The sequence below is a fragment of the Cinclus cinclus genome, chromosome 9, assembly GCF_963662255.1.
Source record: "Cinclus cinclus chromosome 9, bCinCin1.1, whole genome shotgun sequence".
Lineage (NCBI taxonomy): Eukaryota > Metazoa > Chordata > Aves > Passeriformes > Cinclidae > Cinclus > Cinclus cinclus.
The window spans coordinates 19,800,454-19,825,107 of record NC_085054.1 but is presented as its reverse complement, the minus strand read 5'-3'; the positions used below and the strand labels follow the sequence as shown (position 1 = coordinate 19,825,107).

General features: G+C 42.3%; 1 protein-coding gene across 3 annotated transcripts in view; it reads right to left on the bottom strand.

Moving 5' to 3' along the window:
- LOC134047285 (kalirin-like) overlaps positions 1-24,654 on the bottom strand; it is a 72,660-nt gene that overhangs the window by 32,976 nt on the left and 15,030 nt on the right. The window contains exons 3-14 of one of the 3 annotated variants that reach the window (XM_062498331.1): positions 18,761-19,044; positions 17,864-17,968; positions 14,437-14,532; positions 12,712-12,842; positions 9,044-9,110; positions 7,682-7,785; positions 5,753-5,822; positions 5,099-5,185; positions 4,235-4,327; positions 3,100-3,150; positions 2,704-2,781; positions 1,662-1,847 (exon numbers count right to left, since the gene is read on the bottom strand). In XM_062498331.1, the coding sequence (XP_062354315.1) occupies positions 1,662-1,847; positions 2,704-2,781; positions 3,100-3,150; positions 4,235-4,327; positions 5,099-5,185; positions 5,753-5,822; positions 7,682-7,785; positions 9,044-9,110; positions 12,712-12,842; positions 14,437-14,532; positions 17,864-17,968; positions 18,761-19,044 (1,352 nt within the window). The remainder of the gene's footprint in view (positions 1-1,661; positions 1,848-2,703; positions 2,782-3,099; positions 3,151-4,234; positions 4,328-5,098; positions 5,186-5,752; positions 5,823-7,681; positions 7,786-9,043; positions 9,111-12,711; positions 12,843-14,436; positions 14,533-17,863; positions 17,969-18,760; positions 19,045-24,654) is intronic. The other 2 variants (XM_062498333.1, XM_062498332.1) reach the window with 2 other exon arrangements.

Sequence of the window (24,654 nt, the reverse complement as noted above, 5' to 3'; positions counted from 1 at the left end):
TCAGGTGGAGACCCCACTGCAAGGTGGGGATGCTCAGAGCCCAGGGAGGCAGGGAATGAATGGTCCTGCTCCACTGAGAGCCACAACTCTTCTCAGTGGGAAACAGACAAATGCAAAAGCAGTGAAAAACTGAAGCAGGGGCTGGGAGGGAGGGTGTGAGAGCTGATGGCACACAAACTCCATGCTGAGGTGGGAGAGACACACATGGAACCACAGGGAATCCCATATTTGCAGCAGACACTCAACAGGAGAATGAGCTGTTTGCCAACTGGAATAAAAGGGGCTGGAAAATTATCACACAAAAATTTTAAATTCAGGCAGTGGGAACAGCATTCCTTTCATGGGCTGTGTTACTAGAAAAGCAACTCATACTCTTGAGGCAAGCTAATTTTATTGACATTAGGAGAGATTTATTTTTCTCTCTTTATCTACAATATACAATTCAGGAATTGTTTCCTGCAGATAAAAGCCTCATTGTTATATATACAATAAACTGAAGTAAAAATGATTCATACAATTTCCATCTCCAATTTTAACAGTGATATAAATCAGCAAAAAGATAAAATTAAAGCTGATCAACTAAATCAAAATGATTGTTTATTTGTACATGTCAGCCTATTATTTGGTTGGAAACTATAAAATACACTGACTTGCAAATGAATATAGACTTTTCAGTAAATGCTGCTGTTTCCATCAGCCAAGAAGATGACCTCATTTCAGTAAATACACTGTTTACCATAAATTTGTTTAGTTATATAGGTTAATAGGCATTATTTCAGCTGATAGTGTCCTCTTCTATTTCATATGAATGCACCATTTAAAATTTAGAGCAAACACAATGCCTTCTCCCATGTCTCTTAACCTGTATCTTTGAAAAGGAAATCAATGCCAGACTGGTTTCTTAGCTTTGAACAACCCAGAAATTCAAATGAATCAGTGGTTTTGCTTTTTCTGCAGGCACAGCAAAGTCTGTTCTATGAAGAGATGTGCAGCACTCATTCATCTTCACTGACCATTTCACAGGTTAACTTGGCATTTGTTAAACATAGAAGTATTTCCGCTGGTTACTTTCAGTTTTTACTTTTAGCCCCCAGCCCCAAAATCTGGACAGATAATTTAAAACCAAAATTAATTTCTCAAAGTTCTCTTTAGAGTTTAGCTGGTTTTATAATTCCTCACAGCTGTATTTTTAGAATTATGTGTGGTTTTATTTGTCTTTGAAACATTCTTGCAACATCCAAATTTATACTAAGAGCCCTCACCCAGATTAGGGAGAGTATTTCCAGAAATATAATTTAAAGACTTAGTATTGACTTATAGTTTGGCCTAAAATGACTGTTTTGGATACTGTACCTTCATTTACCTTTTATAATCATGCATAAAAGCAACTAATGTAAACTTCCCTTGAGTACTGCAGGTTTTATAGCAATATTTGCTAATTCAGAGCTATGAATGATAGAGGACCTGCCCCGTCTGTGTTCCTTGTAAAAATTACCCAATAAATTTAGACACCCAGTGGTTTATTTAGAGATGGTCTTAAATAGCTTCTGATCCACTGAAAGGTAAATGCAAACGCTTTTCTGTACATTGCTGTCCCCTGTGACAGGATGAACCTTACATGACCATCAAACAGAATATGCTTCTCCCTCTGCATTTCTTACCTTTATGCTTTTCTTGAACATGTAGCCTGGCGTTAGAGATCCTTTTCTAAGGAGTTCACTGAAGATAACTATCTGCTCAAAGAGGAACACCCTGCGCTCCTTGGGTCGGGACTGAACCCCGGAATCCTGCTCTGTCACATAGAACGTGTCCTGCTGCAGCAGCTTGCCTTGAGCTGTCAGCTTGCCCTGGGAAGCAGACAAGGCACCAACATTACAAACCCTGACCCACCGTGATCCCACAAGGTGATATGCTCTATTTCATGCAGCCCAAGTTTTCCAGGCAGCCCTGCATTCACATGGGACATATCCCCTCTAAGTAACCAAAGCAGCAATCCTGTAAATTGTGACCTCAGCAGAAGACAAACAACATAGGTTTGCTCTCATTGCCACTGTGTATACAAAATCAAAAGCAAGAGGTCTCAGGCAGACTGTCTTGTACACTTAATTTCAAATCCTGTTCCCATTATGTTACTGCAGTGGTCCAGCCAAGTGCTCTCCATCATGCCCTAAGCCAGCAGCCACTGACACGACACCTCTGAATGTGCAAAAGCCAGGACCTACCTGTTTGCAGTACATAAGACAGTAAGACAAATCTTAATTCATTTTGGAGATAAGACCTCTCCCCAAAGCCAACACTTCGTTACAAGCCACAAGCTGTACCCTGTGGGATTCTAACTCCCAAGTCCCCTCCAGGGCATTGCTGAACTCAGCTGTTAACACATTAATGCCAGGTGACCTTACTAATAGGCAGAGCAGGCTGGCTCATCATTTATTTTGCTCTGGTAATAGATATAATAAGTCCCATTAAAGCTTGTGGCTTTTACAGCCCTCACATTTTGAAGAAACAATATGAATTGTCACAAGTCTAGAGTAAGAGGTGTGTCACTCCCCCACCTTTGAAACCTCACCAAAGCATGCAGCTCAGCACTGCAGAAGAACAAGCCCTACATAAGTAGCTTGGGTAGATTGTAAAGACAATCACAGAAAGAGAAAGTAATTTTCCTTGCCTAGTTATTATAGTAAGAAGAATGCAAATGAGTACCTCAAAGCCTTGGAGGCGACCCAGGTTCATCATGTCATTGCAACGTTTTGGTACAAGGCACATTAATTCAACTGCTTTCTGTTGAGGAAAAGGGATGTTGCATTATTACAAGAGAATCAGAGGGTTCCTGAAAGCACAGTGTCAAATAATGAAGTTGAATAGCACGATTTCTGGAGTGACTCATTGCAAGGCCCTCATGAATAGATGTCTAAAAAGGGATGGTGCAGGACTAAAATGCAGGACTGCGCCATCATCTTTTAGTTCTGATTTAAGCTAAGAAAAATATCACATTTAGAATACCAGCAGGATCTTCAGCTATTGTCAAAGGAATACTGGGGTTTTCATGTCTCCACACAAAGTCCCATTAGCCTTATTGTCCAGGGCATGAAAATGTACCTCTATCTCGGAGCACTCCAGACCAGCTTTTTCACTGTACCTCAGGAAGTCCTGGAGAAAGCAGAAAGGTTTGCATTAAGGCACTTCAGAAAAGAAAGAACAAAAGGCACCAGTTTGAAAAGGAAAACGCATATTCAGCACGTGATTTTTCTGAGAAGAAACTTGCTAATATTTATAAATTCATTTTCAGAAATTGCTGAATGTCATCACCACTTTCAAAATACAGAAAAGGGGTGTGGATGGTAGTTGAGAAGATGACAGAAGAAAAGACAAAGCTGGGGTTAGACCTTGGGAATGCTTATTTGGTCCCTGTCTTAAGCCACAAGACCACACACACAAACACAAACGAAGATTTTTTTTTTTTTTTTGCCTTTTGGCATTTTGGGGAACACAGTGCTGTGCCTTTTGCTAGTGTGCAATTCCCAAACCTGGGCTGATGGCAGCCTGCTGGGGTATAGTTCAAAAAGAGGGGAAACCAGCTCAGAGCCCCAGTGCTGCTGGAGATCACAGGGTGGGTTCAGACATGCCTGATTTTAGATACTGGCTTCAGACCCCTTGGGATGAATTTTTAAGAGCACTGAGTAATTGTCATTATGGATAAGTCAGCATAAACCAGAGTGGTCAGGCTCCTTGGGACAAAAAATTGTGGTAAACTCCCCAAATTTTAAGATGACAGAATATTCTGAATGTAAGTTTCTTCAGCTAACTTGAAAACAGATATTCAGAAATGGAGGCTATAGCATTTGCTAGAAGCATGCCATTCAGCACCTAAGACAGACTTCAGCAATACCCTTGTGTATCTGTTCCAATTTTAAAAAATTTGAAACTTTGCTCTGAAACTTCAGAGAAGGAAAATTCCTATTTGAAGTGCACTGTTCATTAAAAAAAATCCAAAAGAAAGTTAAAAAAAAATCTGTTTACTATCCTAAATTACAAACCACTTGCACAGATGCTCCCTCCTGCTCACTGGACATTTTCCATGGGCCTCTGTCACTGCATGACCAGAAAGCTTACTCCTCTTCCCTCTTAATTTGATTAATTTATTCTTCACTTAAGTCTAAGCCTGATTTAAAATAACAGCAACTAATGCAACATGTAGACTAGAGTTTAATTCAAACTGTATTTTTTCACTCACCTTGAGAAGAAGCTGGTATTTAGTTATTCTTTGAATGGGTTTAATTAGAAAGTCACTGATGGTCAGTCGCTGGCTTATTTCCTGCTGAACCTCCTAAAAAATGAGGATTAAAAACAGTTGCAAACAATCACAGAGTAAAACAGACAACATGATAAAATGTCTCAGCAGAGATTTATTTCCACAGAAAGTTGGTCTGTTCTTAATCTTTTGTTTGCAAGAGGGAATTTCTGAGGATTTAAAGATCTGGCATATCCTATTTAGGCAATTCCTGGGCAGGAGTCGTGACCGAGCTGGAAGGCGTTGGGAAGCACAGGATCCCTCCTGCTCCAAGCAGCCCTGCTAGGGCTGAGGGTCACTCTTCCCACTGCATGGGGATTAGCTCACAAGGAGTCCTGCAGAACAGGCCTCCTACTGTGGGGTGAAAGAAAACATCTTTCCCTTGTTAAACAAGCTTCTTTCACTTTACTATCCAAAATGTGTCTAGTCCCAAAGGCTTCTTGAAGCAGACAGAGTTACTGGGGATTTATGAGAGGCACCACCCAGCTCCAAACAGCTTTTACCTCCCTTGTTTGTACACTACTGATTTAAAAGTCTTGTTTTACTTGGAACAGAAATTGGTGCATTTGTGGTACTCTGAGGGCCACACACAGGACTGAATTAAATGGTTCTTAGACATTCACAATATGAGAATTTGAAAGCCATTAAATAGTAACACTTTCTCCACACGGCAGAGACCTCAGCACCACATGCAGCATCAAAATCTTCAGGAGTTTGTTTTAGGCAAACCCTACAGGTTACAGAAGTGTCTCCTTGACCGGAGCTCCCAGCTGTAAGCAGTAATCATGTATAATGAACCATGCTTACCTCAAAGTACGTTTCATACTCAGCTACTATATACTCAGAGCGGGGCTTGTTTTGGCAATACACCACATACATGTGCAATCGCCGCTCCTGTGAAGGCAAGGGACACAGCAGCCACGTCAGACATTGGCTACCCTTCTGGTATTAAAAGATGGCAGAAAGTTGCTATGATACCCTGCTTGGTCTTCCTTGTTTTTGGTTTAATCAAAGATTTAGTTTGCTAAAGCAGGAAAGAAAATCGCTAGCTGGTTCTGCTGTCCACATCTGCACTCAGGCAAGGGGAACTTTCTGGGTTTTCAGTGAGAGATGTGACACTGACAGGTCTGAAATTTCCTCTAGAGTTATACTTTGGCTAACACCACATGAACATGTAAATTGTAACAGTCAGCAAGTACCCACCATAACTGTATTTTGGCTGATGTTCTTGACCACATCGATTTTGCCCCCCAAGTAAGTTGTCGGCAAGAAGACAATGACTAATTGCCTTAGTGCAATCCAGCTGCCCACTGAAAATGTGTAACTATAGGGAAACTTTATGTTTAAATTCAGTTTAGACATGTAAAAGTATCAAGTTGACACCAACAGATGTTTTTGAAAAGGAGCCATCACACCCTAAAAGTCAATTGGACTAGATACAGGAAACAAAATAAAACTTACATGCTTAATAAAAAGCTGTGCTAAACGCTCAGGTTCTTGAAGACATTTTTCCAGTTCAGCCAGGAAAAAGCTAAAAGAAAGGATATGAACACTTCAGAACACTTTTTTAGGTCATCCAAGCAGCAAACTAGACATCCCTCAGATGTAACAGTGGCGTTTTAACTCCAGTATTCAATAATAAATGATAAGGTAAGCTTGGCTTCAGTCCTTAATAGTGGGATTTCTAAATCATTAGATGAGAGCTCGGAATTGTGGAGCTCTTGTCTTACAAACTGTCTGCTCTTCTTTACTTTGACAGTGATTTCAATTTTCAGAAAGTGCTGATCACTATCTAATTGCAAGAGTTGCTTTCCTTTACTGAGAACTCCCAAAGTGAAACCCTCCCTATATACCAAAATGCTTGTGAAAACTCAGCTTATGAAATCTCTGGCTTTACCAGTTCCCAGTTGCATGAGCAGATTTGGAGTACTGATCAACATGAAAGAGATTGCTATGTGTTTCCACCTGAATAAATGAATCAACATGTTTTGCTGGTGGAGTTACAGTATGTTCTGTTTGTCACTATTTTTCATTTTCTAATAAATTGCAATATCTAATTCATAATACCGACAGTAATTAATAAGCACCCTCTCCATCTTGACTTGCAGCTTCAGGGAGGTCATTCATTCTAGCTCAAATTCCCTCACTAAGAATATACTGGGATGCCTAAAAGTGAGGTGAAAACTCCAGAAACACTGCTAGACTTTTCTATCTAGTGGGCAAATCCAGACAATCATCCAGTCCACGATCTTCCCATTTTTCCCTTCAGGATTTCAGTCTTGAATGCTTCCACAGATTTGTGACAGTAGCCAGATTTTGTGAGGACATGCTTGCAATGATCTGATCCCAAGAAATATCCAGAACCTCAAAAAATGAGGCAAATTGGACAGATGTCTCAATTAAAAATCTCCACTGCTACCATTAGATACAGCTGCTTCCATAACCCAATCCTCTATAAACGCTACATTCATCTCCATTTAAATAGACTACTTGACCCAGATAAAGAGAACTAAAAATAGAGAATCTTTCCATTTGTGTTCCAGAGAACTCCCATCCTCACACTTAATTGAGGAATGGTACTGGTAAAAACACTCAATTTTCTGATATCAACATAAGGTAAAGCTATCTCTGACATTTTTTAGTTTGTGCTCACAAGGTCATCTGTCAGACCATAAGGACAGGCCCAGGCCATGAGATAAGCACCCATGTGACACATGACAGCGAGGATACTGTGCTTCCTGGGTGAAGGAAATGTCCAGAGCTGAAGGAAGATCCAGCCCAATGCCCATTGTTCAAGCCTGTACATGCATGCTCAAATTTTAGTTAGCTGGAGCTGCAGAGCATTTCTGAGTGGCAGAGTTGAAATGATGATGACACTGTCCATAAGCAAGACATTGTTCACAAAGTTACATGTGAAATGGCCCAGGGTTTGTGTTTCCAGCAGATTTTCAAAATCTGCTTCTGAGTAAGATTTTCAAGGAATGAGGTTCATAACTCAGAGCCAATAGTATCAACTTAGCCAAAGCATGCCAGGGCTCGCTGGGAAAAATTATTTCAGGTAAGCATGATGCCTTTCATCATGCAGCTGTGATGGCTGGGTAAACAAAGCCCTCTACCAGGATTCAGTGTATTGAGAAACTGGCTGAAAGCACACGAATCAGAACATCTTCTCAGGATTCAAGGTAGCTAGGATTTGTGATGTCATTAAGCAGCATTTACAAACCAACAGAGATAATCTAAAGAGAGGCAACATCCTTTGGAAGTTCAGGCCTGAATGACCTGATGATATTCAGTTAAAAGCAGCTTAGACATACAGACACCATATAGTCCAATCCTCTATGGACAAGAGGTTGTAAAGGTGTTTAAAAAGGATCTAAACCAAAAACTTACTCTTTGTGCCAGTCATAGATCTGGTGAATGTTGCCAAATACAATCTTGTCTTTCCCTTTCATATCTTCAGAAACTCCTTTTTCTTCCATCCTCTTCATGAAGCCCTTTAGGATTAAGGATCAGTGATTCAGCAAAGGACTCATTCGAAGGGGGAGCACAATTACACACTTTTCAAAGAAGCAAAAGTTTAATGCCAAGATTTTTTACATTTAGAATACTCAAAATATATTTCAGTTTAAAACCAGAAACCTAAGTAGATACTTTAAATTACACAGTTTGCTTAAAAGAAAACTCTAAAGGATTTGTTTAGAATATCTGCAATACTTACACAAACCATTATTAGATGTAATTGAAGTGACAAGTGCAATTGTAAGATAAAAGTTAAACAAAGTAGTTTGTCAAGCTCTTGGCTTCACTGGTAAGAGAAAGAAATCAGAATCCATATAGAGTTCTTCTATCCATCACCATGAATATCTTGTGGGAGCACAAAGCCAAGCAGTAAGTTTAGAGTCACAAGAACAGGACTTCTCACACCTCCTGAGAGTTTCCTTGTAAGCCTTTGGAGCACGACAGCCCTATCAGGTTTGTCAGTGGTGCATAATGTAAACAGAACATAACGCAAAGGCTTTCAAGTTTGGAAGCTGTTGAAATTCACTGTTAGACAGAGTGATAATTCTCTCTGGACTACTGAATAACATGTCTCCAGCTCTGAGTCCTTGCTGAGAAAAAAAAAAAACCTGAACCCTGCGCTGAGTTAGATGTGACAGGTGTTCCCTAGGGATCAGCCAAATCTTTACAAGTTGAAGCTTAAAAAAAAAAAAAAAAAGACTGTTTTTAATGTAAAAAAAATCTTATACTCTCTTTTATCTCAGGCTTTTCTGCAAAACAATAACCCACAGGACACACATGTACCTCAACACAGTTCCAGACCCAGCTTCTGGAAAAGTACTCAGACACAGGACATAAGTCCAGGTGCAAATTCAGGTAAAGTATGTGTTACCATTACCCAATATGATGGGAAGAACAGCATGAAAGAAGTGGTAGGATCATAAGTTAATTCTCCACCAATGCTTCCAAAGCTGCAATACAGCAAAAAGACTTTGTCACAAGTAGGGTAGCCAAGAAAAACCTTTACATACTGGAGTTGAACCTAAAATACAACATTTGCAAGATGGAAACAAAAATAGTTTTCAAAGGCATTTCTTCTTGTTTCTGTCAACATGAGAAGGGGACCATGGAAGCAGACTGCAAAATAAAATAAAGCAGTTTGTTTCTCTTGCTGTATTTTTTGTTGTTGTCACTTGTCAGCATGGTGCTTTTTAGTGGGAAAACATTTTTCTAGCAGGGTTTGCTTCAGCTCACCTCCACAACAGTTCCTAAGTCTTTGACGTAGTCTTTTTCAGTCTGCACCAGCTCATTTAAGACAAACCTAAATTAAAACAGAACACACAAGTATTTGACCATATTCCTTGATGCTACCATTTGCTCCTTTACACCACACATAACCTCAACATACAAGCCCATCATCATCCAGATCACATAACACAATTCACCCTTAACTCAGAGCGCAGTGGAATGTAAAAAACAAAAACATCATGTCAGGTCAGAGTAGTTTCAAATCTTTTAACCATTCTTTCCTGCTATGTCTCTTTCCCCCCACATCCCAGGATGGTGCAAGAACAGCAGCACAAAGAGCTGCCTGTACCTTAAACTACCCCTCCCTAATCTCCTCTCCCCCCCCCGAGAACGATGGATACATGTCCTGACCCATTTTGCAGCAAGCAGGAGTGGATTTCTTGCCCCAGTCCATTTGGCTTTGATCAAGACTCATCAATTAAGTATCAATTTGGAAGTTTCAAACACTTGGAAAACAAATCCCCTCTCCCATCATAACTAAGAGCCTAATCTTCTGGAGTAGGTAATCTATGTGTGGGTGTGAATGTTTTAACTCTGGTTTCAGAGCTAATAAGCCCAGGTAAGGGAGTCATCTAATGAAGGCCTGATGCATGCAAACAACAGCAAGCTAAAAAAAGCCCCTCCTTTGTAACTCAAACTGACTAATCACAGAATGTTCTTTTGAAGACAATTTCAAAAAGTTACATCTTGCTGCAGACAGTTTGTCTCTCAATTACGCCAATACATAGATTTGGCATATGACAAAAACATCTGTCCTCAAGTCTCCTAAAGCAGTAACAAGGCTAACAACACAGAGGAGTGCTTTCATATCTGATACTGCTCTGTCCACGTCAATCACCAGACTGACCCACGTGAAGTGATAGGGCTGAGGGCAAACAGTGCTAAGATAAAGCCTGGTTTAAAATACCTGGAGGGAAAAAAAAAGGAGACTGGCATTGAAAGGAGAGACTCAGTTATGAGAGGCTACTGAGAAAATAAATCCTGCTCCTGCTGCGCTTGCAATGTGTCCCTTGCTCAGAAAAAGAGGAGGCAATACTCTGGCCATGTGGCAGAAAAAAGTCAAACAGCTTCTTGTTGGTTTGAGAGTGAAATCCATCCCCTTGGCAGCAGGCAGGGCTGGCAGCAGCCACACCAGACGCTTGCGCTCTCCGGAGCGCTGTGCCAAGCGGTGCCCGGGCAGCAAACACGTGCGAGGCAAAAGGCAGAGGCTGCTCTTCCCCAGCAGTGCGTGGCACAACAGGCATGTGCTGCACAGCCCGGGCTGCCTGACCCGCCTTGCCCTAGGGACAGGCTCCACAGTCCCCTCTCCCGGACGGGAAGGCTGGGAGGGGATCTGCCAGTCCACCACACCTGCTTGCATTGCTCCCCACAGGCACGGGGAGCTGCAGAGGGAATGGGAGAACCTCTCCCACCTACAAGATTACTGCAAAGATCCGCCTGGTCAAGTTCTTCTCTAAAACCGAAGCAGCAGGTACTTGCAGTAGATCGTGTTGCAGGACATGCAGGCAGATGTGTGTTTTTTAAAAATCAGTGCAGCAACCAGGTTTCTGGTGAACAGACAAAACCCGCCAATTCACACCTCTACTAGGATTCAGGGTCTGCACCTTCACTGCTTACTTTTAACTCAGCACCAGGGTTCCCTCTGCTCCTCTCTTCCTATTAAGCAGGAAAATCAACCTTGACCATCTCTACTTTTTCTCTGAAGCTACCTGAAACAGCACCTTAGAGGTACTCCCAAATTTGTGGTTTCTAAGATGCACGTAGGCAAAAATTCAAGTTTACTCATCTCCTGCTCTGATAAGAGGGAACAAGGGCAGGGAGCTGTTTGCAAATTGCCCTGTTGACCAGAAGGTGTTGACTACACATCTGTATTTAAACTGGCATGAACAAGAGCAAGGCGAGAGCCTCCTCATTTCTGACTGAGTCTGAATAGCTGGATATCTTCGCAAATCTGTGTTAGACCTATACTGAACAATGACACTCAATAAGATTATTGTCTTACTGCTCACAGAAATGCAGCAATCCAGTCTGATGGAATAAGGAGTTTCCTCACACCAGGGCTAACTGCTGGCATGGATGTACTGCCAGGAACAGAGGACATTGCTGCCCATTCCTGTGCAAGGGTTCAGCTGCTGTTTTGTGGGGATTGGAGGGTCACAGCTCGAGCTGAGAGATCAGCTGCTTCACATGACTATGGAATTAAACCCAGCAAGCTGCAGGGACACAGAATGCAGACACAAAGGAGCTGGAGGGGAGACAGATGTCTTGTGCTGAAAGCCACTAGCAGGTGCTCCTAAACATCCTGGTGTTTAGGAATTCTGGCAGCTACTAATTGCACATAATAGGCTGCCAGTCCCCTGCCAGAAACATTCCTGTAGCTGTTCTTACAGTGGCAGAGGTCTGTGCACTAAAACTGCAACCTGCAGTTAGCTGCCAGTCACCTAATTAATGAATTGCTACCAGAGGAACTCCAGATCCTGCAATAATGAGGAGCTTTTAGGAGACAGTCACGGGTAGAGATGTTCCCTGTGGGAAGGCTGACAGCTGCCTCCTAGAAAACTTCTGCCATTCAGAAACACATCCAGAAATGCCATGTCCTTTGCTGCTGGGAGTTGTTCCAGTCTCTCACTGTTACCCCTTCTCTGGCTTCCTGCAACAAACTGCAGGAGCAAATGATGGCTTTTATAGACCTGTGGCACTTAGTTCCTACTTTGTCTTCTATTCTTAACTACTGCCTTGGTCAGGGAAGACCCTGACTTGGCATCTTTCCCAAATGGGGTGCTCTTCTTCCACCTCTCACCTTACCACACTTCCCTGAGAGCTGTATGGAATGTTACTTTTCCCCTCAATCTATCATTGGATTAGATCACTGCAGTTACCATTGTTAGTGTAAGAGGTGATACAAAGAAAGCCACCTCAGCTTTCTTTGGTGTAATTCTTGATCCTGTTGCTCCAATTCTCTGTGCTCTTCAGCTGAACATATATTTAAGAAACGCTTTAATCATTACAGGCTTTGAAAGAATAAGCATTATTTTTGTTAAATTTAAGGGGCTGTACAGCTAATTTTAAAAAATAATTTTCATGAGCTGTCACCACTTCTTTTTTTTCTCTTTTTGAGGGTTTCCCAAATGTAACTTTCTTTTCAGAGGCATGTTTCCACCACAGCTGCATCTGAACCCTGTCCCTTCCTTTGCTAACAATGAGAGCAAAAAATATCTCTCTCAGAAATCCTGGAGAGATCCTCTTTTTTTTCTCAAAGGTAGCTAATAAGGTCAACCACACATCCCCCCTCTGAGAGCTGATTTCACCTCTGGCAATGCAGTAATTACCAATGCAAACATCTCAGTAATACCTGTTGAGCTCTTCAGAGGCTTTTACAGCAATAGATATTTGCTATCTGGTGTAAAAGCTGTACATTTTAGAGTGATGATGAATTTCCTGTGTGTGGAAGTACCTTGATGATATGTTTTCACATGTTAAGAAAAAAAGAAGCAAGCAGAACACAGTTTTACTCTCAGTTCCACGCTCACTCACTGACTACAAAGTACTCCTGGAGTGCTGCTGTACGTCCTCCTGGGGTACATATTTTGGAAAGAACCAGTAATGCAACTTACATCCTGCCTCTCATTGCTTTGGCTTTTTGTTCCTCTTCAAGGTTCCGTGGTGGAGTTGAAGGTGTCATTCCTTCATTTAAGCAGCCAGTGGCATCTTTTAAGCCTCCTCGGTAAGATCCTCCTTCCAGGGTCTAAAAGAACCCCAAAGAACAATAGAATAAACATTTTCCTTGAACTTCAGCATCAGTATTCTGCAACCAACACTACAAAGTATTCAGAAATACTCTCCCACAGGATGTCGTGAAATATAACCAAACTAGTTTTGGCTTGATGTAGGACCCCACAAAAAAAGCCTTAAAGCAGAGTGGTCATCCTCTTGTTAGAAGGTGGGAAAAGATGTTCCAGTAGATCTGAGAAAAGAAAACTCTTCAAAATTATTTCAAATCAACCTGGAAATATCCTGATGTCTCAATCTGGACCATTGTTAGGCTACACGTGGTTAAAAGATCCTCTGCCAAAAGCTGAATGGGGGATTCTTGTAGTAAAATAAAACACAAAATAGAAGTAGATGGACACATAGTAAGATTCCACAATAATCAAAGTTTGCCCCAAATCCCTTGAAAGTAGTTGTAATAGTCTAACAGACTACATGTGGGGGAGAGAAAATAAAATATCATCCAAAAAATATGTCTAACTGGATTAATGAAATACTTTTCAGTTTGTTGTTCCCTCACTGGAATAAAACTATTTTAAGTGAATTTTCTGGGAATAGCCTCCTTGGTTTCCCATGCCACACAGAGCTCCTTTATCACTCACGCCTTATCAAGCATGCTATGAATGCTGACACTCTTCATGTACCAACATTTCAAAAAGAGAAAATGTAAAGCCTTCTAAAATTATTCATTAGATAAAGATGCTAGCTCAAGTTACAGTAATTTAATGATCACTGTGGGGATTTAAGATTTTTTTTACTCTCTTCATTATTCCAGTAGATGTAAGGAAATGAACCTTTGTAGGCTCATCATATCGCTGCTTGTTAATTATGTTAAACTTGTTCAGAGAAAGCATTTAGCTAATTTTAGAGGTCCTGGGACATGTAGAAAAAGGTTTAGCTTTAATATCAACATTTTTGAACTGCTCAGGGAAAACTTAAAACAAGCCAAGATATGAAACAGGATTTACGCCTTGTCAAACAGACATGGAATCAGACAGTGAGAGCACACGATATGAAATTTTTTAACAAATTAATCCCAGAGCATTTTTATTGCTTACTCCACTCCCTGCAAGAAAGAGTTGACAAGGCAGATTAAAAGTGACACATGAATCTTTGGAAAATTAAAGCACAGCTGTGGTACTTCAAGCAGTTCTACTCTTTAGGGAGTCTTTTCATCAAAACCAGAACACCAAACAAATTCACGTTGGGTAGTAAAACTCCTGTGCCTCAGAACAACCTTTAAAACAAAACAAACAAAACATCCCACTGTGTAAAATATCTGAATACTAAAAAGACCCCAGAAGTTGTACAGTACAGTAGCTCATGCTCTGCAAAGCCCACTCCAGAAGTGACTTTTGACTATGCAGCACAGAGCCTATGTGAGATGTAGGCTTCATCTCACAGGGGAACAAAATATCGGACACTACTGAGAAGCAGAGCAAACAGGGTTAATAAATGCAGAGCAGATGAAGGTAGAAAGCAAGGAAACCAGAACAAGAGGTGGCCTTTAAAGCCCTTCCTTAGAGTCACATTGTGCCTGTTGTGTACAGTTTTCATAACACTAAACTTACCAGCTTAGTTTTGACCAACTTTTCTATTGCACTGACAAGATCCGCAGCGGTTGGGACATCGGAGGAGCTCTGTCGAGCAGCTAGCAAAGAAGAGGACTGCAAGACACCAGGTGGCAAAGGAAAAGCAAGTTAGCAGGATGAGAAGGGAGTAGGAAACCAAGCGGTCAGTGAAGAAGCTTCCGAGACAGGAGAAGGAAGGCGGGAGGGGTGATGGAGGGTGAGTGGGACCCATGCAGGTCAGGTGAGTGAGTGTCGCCATGTCAGACAAACATGGAATTGCCATCCACTTCTGGCTGCAGCAGTTCCAAGACTGGAACCAGGGAACAGTGTTGAAGAACTGAAGTTTATGTACAAACAGGTTACAACACTCCTAAAGTTGATTCCTCCTTCTAAGGCCATCTGCAGCCTTACAGGCTCCAGAAAATTGATTTTTACTGCAGATGTAAGAAATTACCCCTTCCCCCATACATGCATATTTAATAAAAGCAGTTAAGCACCAGGTACACATGGAGTTACAGGCAATAGGAGAGGGAGGCAGGAGAGAACAAATCATCCCCACCCTTTCCCACAGATCAATTGCAACTCCAAATGAACTTGGATGGCACCACCCACTCATGCAACTTCAGTCATCTAAAATGTGTAACTCTTCTGTCATCTCTCTGCAGTCACTGGAAACAAAACACCCCTACACATCTCACCTCACCTGGGTACCTGGCACAGGAGGGCAGAAAAACTCTATTTTAGTTTAAGGTTTTTGCTCTACAAGGGCATATCACCCCTTGATTGCTGTCCTAAGAAACCTCAGTCTGAACACCGAAACTCACTTGACAGCTGTGGGAATTGGGATTTATTAGCTCATCTGTATATACATTTCTTCTGAAGGCAATACAAGCACTGACTAAAACTACAAGTCCTTGGACAACCTTCTTTTGTTGTCAGGCTGACATAGACTAAAGCATAGCTAAATTTTTATAAATGATGAGAAAGCTTATCCATCCCTCAGCTGCCTAATGAAAGTCTTGTGGAGGGCAGCTCTTTCAGTGAAGTCACTGTGCAGGAGCCAGCGAACACGCATCTAACAGAGATTAAACAGCACTGGGGAGGGAGATGGGGAAATGTGATGGCAGGAATTAGGCAGCTGGCCACCTCTTTCAGAAGCCCTTTGGGGAGGTTGCTCCTGTTGAGTGACACATCCCCAGGAGAAGAAAAAAAAAGGCAAAGGAGATTAATCCTAACCAGAAGCCTTGTGACAGAACAGAAACACGAACACACTGCTACTCATCAACTTGTCTTTCACAAATAATACATCTAATCAACAGTTCTAATTACAACAACAACAAAAACTACAGGTAATCAGGCTGGTAATTGAGGAATTAGGCTGGTAATGCAGGAATCTCATACTAATGTAAAAGCTCAGCCTGCCTCTTTCACCTGCAATGCAGACAGACGTGTCTAGGAAAAAAAAATGACTGAAAATAAGTCTTTGAAGAGATACTGGACAAATACATTGATGGTAACTGCCAAACATAGCCATTCTAGCAGGAGGAGTCCAATTTTTGGAGGCACTTAACAGCTGCTGCTCTCACTTATTTTAACTGAAATTGCTCAATATCTTGAAAAGTAAATAACTGAAAGATTCCAAAGGAAGCATGAAAACATTTGCTGCCTACAAGAATTCCAGTGCTAAATAAAACTTCTGTGATCGACAAGAGTCTAGTTTGAGTGGGGAAAATAGAAATATGGAATTTCTATTCCTCATGAAGTATATTATGAATTTCTAAAATGAAGAGATTTTGCAATTTGTCTTTATGAGAACCTCCAGGAGCAGTGAGGCACAATTACTGCTGCCTGGCAGATGGACTTAGGGAAAAGTATTACCTCCCATACGTGCAGATATCTCCTACCTTCCATAGCTACTGCCCCACACTGCTGCTGCTGGTCCAGTCTAAGCCCATGCCTTTAAGCACAGAGGGAGGACATGAGCAGGACACTGTGCCCAAATTAACACCATTAAAGAGCTTTCAGCTCCTGCATGGCTCAACATTGCTAATATGGTGCTCCTGTGCCAGGAGATTCAGGATCCTATTGGCTTTAGTCTTTTACCCCCCTGAAAGAAAGGTAGAGTAGGGCAAGAAAAACAAGAGGAAAAAAAAAGGTTTCAGACGCATTCTGCTCTATTTAATCTTGTGTTTTAGGAGTGGGTGAGGAAACAGGATACCAAAACACTCTGTAAAGCTCAGACATCTGAAGCAGAAAACAGCTTAGTTCCACAGCATTAATGCTGTCACAAACATATTTAAGAAATACTGAAATCACATGGCATGCTGGACACCAAAAATAGTGACCTGTGCTGCAGCACTTTTGTTTTTCTTTTAAAAAAACCCCAAAACAGAACCATGTCCCCAAAACCAAAAAGCAAACTAAGCCCCAAACATTTAGCTAAATGCCATGGGGAACAAACCAGGAGCAATTGTGCTGGGCATAGATCCACCAGGGCTCTGCTCCACCGACCTTTTGTCTCTGCCCCTCACCAGACAGCCATGAGCACACAGAGCACTCCGAGGGCAGGAGTCCACAGCTCCAGCTGCTTCCTTCTGCTCCTGCTGCCACCACAATGTCATAACATTTCCTGACAGATTAGCAGCAAGCCCCCAAATCCTTTACTCCATCACTCTGCTCCTTGAGTCCCAGAAATATTTACATCCTCTTCTCTCTGTATTTCCAAACTTCTGCCTGAACCTTCCCCAAGAACATTCTGGGTTGTTTTGGTTTTTCTTTCCTGACAATTTATTAATCTCCCCTGTCCTTGCCTCTTTGCCTGCAGCAATTACAATCAGAGGACAGTGATACAGAAGTGGCAGTGCTAAAAACGGATGCCAACAGGAAAGCAGGAAACTGCAAAACAGGAGGATGGTTTTCTACAAGGGAGATGACAGCACCAGGAAAGGGTGGGGGACATGCACTGACAAGGACTGGCTGTGAATGCAAACCACTGCCTCAGGTTCTCACCCCAAGTCCAACACAGGACTCTGCAAGCCACAGGGCCAATTACCACAGTAAATCCTGATTTACACCACCAGCATAGTGCCACCAAACACCATTTCTGCTGCTACAGCCAGACACCAGCAGCACTTTTCAAACAGACATAGCAAACACACATTATTGATCTGAGGGGAGTTTCTGACCACACACTGCACAGGCAGACCATCAACCTGTCATGAAATGGGATGCCAGGGCTAAATTGCTTATCTAGCACTGTTTGTAAATTCATTTGGAGAAAGGTATTAGATTATGATTATCACATAGGAGACTCTTATAACCAGAAGTCTAAGCCCTTTATACTAGAAGACCACCACAAAACCACTGTGATATAGCTATGTGAGAAATGCACTCAAACAGAACAATTATATAGTAAGGGAGGCCTTACCATATCATCTTGGGTTGGATCATTGTCAAAAATCTTCATAGGAGGAGGAAGAGGTGTGTGAGACTCTTCATCTGCTTCATCTTCCCCCCAGCCCTTCTTGCTCTTCTGAAGAAAAGTTAAACATGATTAGAAACAGGGACAGAAATTTTTATCTTTTCAGTTCTATTTTCTCTTGGATGGAGGAAATTGCAGGTAATGGAAGAGAAGCAGTAAAGACATAAGGTTTTGCTGGTTAATCCTGGTGCATTCTATGGCTTACAAAATTACAGTTTATACTTCATTCATGCAGCTAAGGCAGCTACAGTCTGTGTGTTGACAGAACAGTAGTTTTTTTCATTTAAATAAGAACTGTTTGATGTACAGTTTTAAAAATGTGTTCCTCTATTTGTGTTCAATTAGTCACTTCTACATTTTTGGCTTTTAATTCCTTATTCACTTTATCAGGGAAGTGCAATTCTGGTTGAAATAATGCCTGCAGAAAAACTGCAGGTACAACTACATAGCAGATTTAACAGAAACATGGCTATTTCTTAAGAGTATTTTCTTTCATTATGGAATTACACTGCCATAGTAGCATAAAGGTGATATGAACCTCATCAAAAAGTGATAACAGCTGCTCAAGAACTTAATTTCTGTTCCTGACAGCTTTCTAATAGGCTATTAAAAATGTAGTAAAAAAAAAAATAATATATGCAAACGGTGAAACACTGTTCCTTACATATTCCGTTGCTCTTTGGATGACAAAACTACAACAATGCAATTGCATGTATGATTCGCTGCTCCCTCCAGACCCTAAGGGAACTGCATTTACTCAAGCATGACTCACACCCCATGGAGGAGACTATCCCAGATACATGGCACTTCCTGTAACAAACACTAACAAACACCAACACACACCTCATCTGCGCTGTCTCCTTGAGGAGTGGTTTCATCTCCAGTCTTTGGTGAGCCGAGGTCGAAGCTCTTCCTGCCATCTCGCACCTTCTTTTGTTTCTTGATGTGGCTCTCGGTCTTCCCACTGTTCAGGCGGCGCACGGGACTGGTCAACCATTTCTTCAGGGTGTTGGTCGAGCGCTTGGGGCCTGGAGAGCTCTGGATGGAGTTGAGGGATGGCTGAGGTTGTAAGTTGGCCACGGAGTCAGACTTGCCCCCGTTGTCATTGGAAGAGACTGAATACGCGTCTGCAAGAAAACGGCGCAGGTGAGACCTCATCCCAGCACCCCCTCTGCTCCCCGGGCACGTCAGGCACCCGCAGCACTGAGCATGAGAGTACAGCCTGCCTTGGGGAAAGGGTTTGTGACCTATGGACTTTATGCAAACTTTATTGCACACCAGAGAGAGGAATATGCCCTGCAATAGGCATTTCCCACAATCTCACACACCTCTCTCATTTCCTACCACACTATCTGTCTCTATGAAAAGATTGCAGACAGCGAAGTTTTTTTATATGCAGGGTTTTATTCTGTTTTTTTAATGGAAGCCTAATTTTCACACTGAGTGCTTAATTTCTCAGCTTCTTCCCATAATTTCATTGTGAATTGCCAAGAAGAAAACAAGCACAAAAAGTTGATTACTACAGGAAACCTGACAGCCACCAACACATTGTCAGGTTCCATAGTTGTTTCTCAGCTGTTTCCAGACTCCAGTGACACGATTAAGTTATACTACTTATTAATTTTGAATCACCTTAAAATTATCTTCTTTGCCTCTGAAAGCCGTCTGTCAGAAGAGTTCACACATTTTGCTAGAACTAAGAAACTGGAATGAACAATTATAAAAAATGACAAACTGTTCAAACCAAAGGAAACTCTAATAAGGTTTAAAATAAAAAATTAGTTTCATTACATGGAAGCAGGAGGTTCTGCTGAACTGCATCCAACCTCAGTTACTGATACACATGTTCAGACTGGCACCTTAGAAAGGGCTGCAACCTTCCTTACTCTCCCCAAACTCAGCAGACCAAAGATGTGCCAATGTCAGTAAGGCTTTAAAACCAAAACAAACAAGTTGCTCAAAGAGTTCCCAATTGCACTTCAGGAACAAATGCCCTGCTTTCAACTTTCTAAAACCATGGTAACGAAACTCCCTCCCCTCCCTATCAGGGACTGAGATGTTTAATCCCGCACAATTTAAGATGAAGACTCTTTACAACATTCAGACACTGTCACACTCCTATAAGAAACATCGCAGGCTGTACATCAGTAAAGAGCAAACTGATACGATTAAACATTTTCACACTGTTATCTCTCAATCTTTTATCTGTCCCAGCAGAAACCAAAAACCTGTGGTACAACACGTGAAAATAGACTGGTGCATTCAGACATTCTCAGTTCAGCAATAAATACCATTAGAGATGCTGGGTTGTCCACATGCTGAGGGACAGCTACTCTTGTAGAGAATCATTACCTCCATTGTTTTGGAAGCCAGCTCCTGCTACCTGCATGAAGACATCACATTCCCTCTGGGCAGAGCTGCTTGCAGCTGTCTGTGCACGGAGCAGAGATTGCATCCTGCCTTGTCTGCCAGCTTGCACAATGCAGACCATGAGAGTCAGAATGTTTTATAGCCATACACAGCATCAGCCAGAAGTTGAACCAATAAGTTATTACACACCTGACGTCAAAGGTTAAATTTTAGAATGTACAGAAATAATTTTAACAAGCTAGAGAAAGTCAAAGTTCATTTCCCAGACAAGAAGAAAATCTCAATCATCTGTTTTTTGACAACAGGAGTGAGTGCAAGAGGAACTGGGAGGAGGATGGGTTCCAGGTGGAGCTGATCCCAGGTGAAGCTGCTGGGGATTTTCTGGCATTCCTCCATAAGGGGAAAGCAGCAGTGTTATCTCCAAAAGGCCTGGGTTTAACATCAGCTCCCGCTGATGTTATTTCATGTACACGAAGTAGCGCTAAATCAACTAGTGCCAGATAATGTTTGTCAGGGGCCAGCTTATCTTCTACTCAATAGGCTTTGGATAGTTCTCCCTCGCAGGGTCCACGTGATGCTCTGCGAGTTTATCAGCGCGCCTTGCGTCAGCAACATTCAGGGTTTCACAGTGGTGGGTTTGATTTTCCAAGTGCCCTCGTGCCCCTGGCAGCACTGAAAGCCCACAGGCAGTGGGGGAAGCTTGAGGGTTCTTGGCCAAGGGGCTTTGCAGAGAGGAGTGCCCTCAGGTGCTCCTGCTGCTGCAGGAGGATTAACTTTGGAAACTACTGCAGCAAAGGGAGCTGGGTTGCAGACAGAAGGAGAAATGCTGTAAGCAATTGCTCTGTGGGGCTGCCACTCCAGGGATGGCTTGGGGGGAGCAGCTGTTTCATGGACTCGCTGCCTTTGCTGGAGACTGGGCTTAGTTCAGGAAAACCAAGGATGAGCTGATCTCAGCACATCTCAGCTGATGTACAGAGAGGTTTTTACTACACCTTGTAAGTAACACAGTCCAACCCCAACCTCCAGTCCACAGCACTTTGCCAATTTAACTTTTGGCATGAGAAGGGAGCTGGTAGGAGGCTAATGAAGCCTCAGACAACCCCAAGGGTTTGTTACTGAGATGACAATCCTATCTCAGCCCAGCGGGCTCAAGGCAGGGCCAAGCTCAGGAACCCTGATGCCTGTGAAGGGCAGCAGTGTGGAGGCCACAGCAGGGAACACCCCAGGTTTTACCAGCAGGGTCAGACCCCAGCCTTGCTGCCTCCCTCTCCTTTCCCCAGCAGCACAGCCTCAGCTGGGGCACAGACAGACACACTGCACCTCTCCTGCCATGGCACACTTTGCTCAGCTGTCCTGGGGGAAGTGATGGTCAGTAATCCTGTCACTCCCAGGAAGGCAGCACGTGGGCAGAAACAGTCCCGGTCTCAAGCTGGCCCACAGCCCATCCATTATTGTAATAATTTTGACACCCAGAGCCAGGAACCCTCTGAAGACTGAACATCAGAGCTTCAAAGTCACCAGCCATAACAAAAGCCAACCCACAGGTTTCCAGAGGGAGGCTGTTAACACCGTCCAACGATCCCACCTGGATTTTACTGCTCAAGGTCATGCCTTTGGTGATTAAAAAGGCTGTTTACCAAAGGGTTACTACATGTTGGTCATGCCATGCAACCCTGTCAGATATGAAGTCCCCTCTTCTTTCTCCTTGCTTGTTGAACTACCCTGGCTAAGCACAGTAGGCACCTGGGACAGAGCCTACGCTTTGCCTGGCTCATGCAACCCAAGACTGAAAACATGGCCTTATTCTGCCTGGTAAGCCAGTCTCTGCTGGCTGGGGAACAGGCAGAGAGGTGGGAGAGAAAGGCTGGCATGAATTTCCCTTCTCCCCAGCCACCATGAGAGCCCTTTGATGTTGGGTGACTTATCTCTGCCCACACCCTACACTGGTACAAAGCACTTCCATCTCACCATCCCAATTCCCACTGCTACCAAACATGCCTTATCCAAAAGCTACACCAAGAGTCCACACACAATATTCATAACCTTTTTTTTTTCTTTTTCAAAGGAACTGTAAATTTGGATAGATTTGTGAGCAAGTCATATTTGCAGTTTGCCATCCATATTGAGAATGATCTCCTTTGTACATAAAGCAGGTCACATCAACATGGTTGCAGAGGCAGGACTGGAGCTCAGGGAAGAGTGGAGCTCACAAAATGAGAGAAAGAAACATGAAACATAAAAAAATCTGCAAGGAAAGACCTTGCAGACAACCTCCTCAGCCATGTGTGCTCAGCCTCTGCGGCACATACGGCTACAAACACATTAATCATGACACTTGATAGTGGCTGAGACCCAGACACCAGGTGGATCGAGCAGAAGAGGAGGACATGTTACCATGCCCTTCCTGCAAAGCACTAGCACATATGTGTTTTGCAAACTGCATTAGTAGAGCTCTTTGGAAATACAGTTTGTTTAAGAAAAGCCAGAGAGCTTTCGGGAGAGATGCAGCAGCTCATTGCGTGATAATTGAGGCAGCTGCTGCTGCCCGCAAGCACCAGCAGAGCCGTGGCTGTCCCTGCACCGCAGCAGGTCTGCCCTGAGGAACTGTCCTCCCACCAGTGTCCCAGGACACACGTCTAAAAAAAGAATCTGGTGAAGCAAAATGGGTGTAGGGAGGTCAGCAGACTCATGTGGCTAGATTGATTTCCTGGCCAAACCATTCATTCAGACATAAGAAATGATGGTTTCCAAAACACTCCTAAGCAAACCTCCAAGAAACTTCTGGCAAGAGGACTGTGAGAGATACTCAGCCAGACCGAAGGGCTTTAAAATTCAGAGCTTTTGCACCACTGCAGCCATGAAATGTTTGTTGTTGTAGGTCAAATGAACAGACATCTGTAAAAGCACAGCTCTTGTACTTGAAAAATAGAAGGTTCCAGTTCTGTGCAATCTTGGGTGAAAAGAAAAATGAAAATCTCATAAATCTGGTTTTAGAGGCACAGTAATATTCTCATTTCAGTCAGTAAAAATTCCTGTTGGAACACAAATACAAGACATTTTATTTTTACCTCCCTGTTCCCCAGAGCACACATGGGAGGGGAGGTTTGTCTGATCAGGCTCAGGCAGCACCAGACTCCTTTGTAGGACCTCAGATCTCTAACAGGGGAAGGAAAAGCTTCTCAGAACAACTCAGAAGAAAACATCAGTCTAGTCTATTTGATACATAATAATGACAGATCATAAAGGAGAAGAAAGAAATATGTGTCCATAACCAGAAGATAATACAGAATATAGCTATAAAAAGAGGAGACTAGAGCAGGGCATAGTCTTGCTCTGAGATAAATCCTTTCCTGATTTATCTATAGCTCCATCTACATTCCAGAAAAACACCCTGAAAGAATAGGATTTTTCCACAGAAGTCAAAGAAAATGAGCGAGAATGGGAACTCTGAAGTCCTATTAGCATGTGCATTTAAATCAACAGTTTTTATTTTACAGAGATAATTCCATTTGTGAATGAAAGCCAATAATGACAATCTGACTGATGAGCACATAAATCAGGTCTGCTGTGTTAAACAGAGCCCACTTTCCACATTTAGTGGTTCCTATAAAAAAACACTTGTGACAAAGAATTTCATCAGATGTGAGTAAAAGACTAAGTCTATACTTGAGTAAATTTCCTAAAGAATGGGAATCTCCATCCCAAAAAAATCTTGAAAAGCAGGAATCAACTAGACTCTGTATTAGTATTTCATACTAAACAAACAAGAACCATCTAAACAATCAAAATGTACTTTCTCCTTCTCCCTTTTCAAGAGCACCTCCATGATCATACAGGCTGCAGGTTCCACTTCGCAGTTCTCAGCCTCCTGAAGCTTTATATTCTCCCTTGGGAAATGCTGCTTTGTGAGCCCCCTTGGATCTGCTCAAGGGATTTGGGACTAAAGCTCTACCTGATGGATGCAAAGATGGCAGAAGAGGTATGAACACTGCTCCTTTGGTTTCCTTTGTGCTTTGTATTAAATGTCCAAAACATTCCCAGTGAAACATTTTTATTGGCAGGAGTCAGGGTTACAAAACTTTGTGGCTTAGGCAGATGACAGTACCAATCCCAGTTTTAGTGTTAGAGTCCATTCTGCCTGTAAAACCTGGCATGGATTTGCAAAAGTTTGGAAAATACAAAGTCCCTTTACAGCTATTCCTCTAGTGAAAACACTAGTTAATAGTGTAAATAATGTATCTTACAACTTCTAATGTCAATAAATAAGTTGTCTCCTCAGACACAGCCTCTGAAAAAGGTTCTAGTGAAGAATATAAGTGAACACAAGAAAATTTTCAGTGCCCATGTCAGACAAAGAAAGAGGAGAA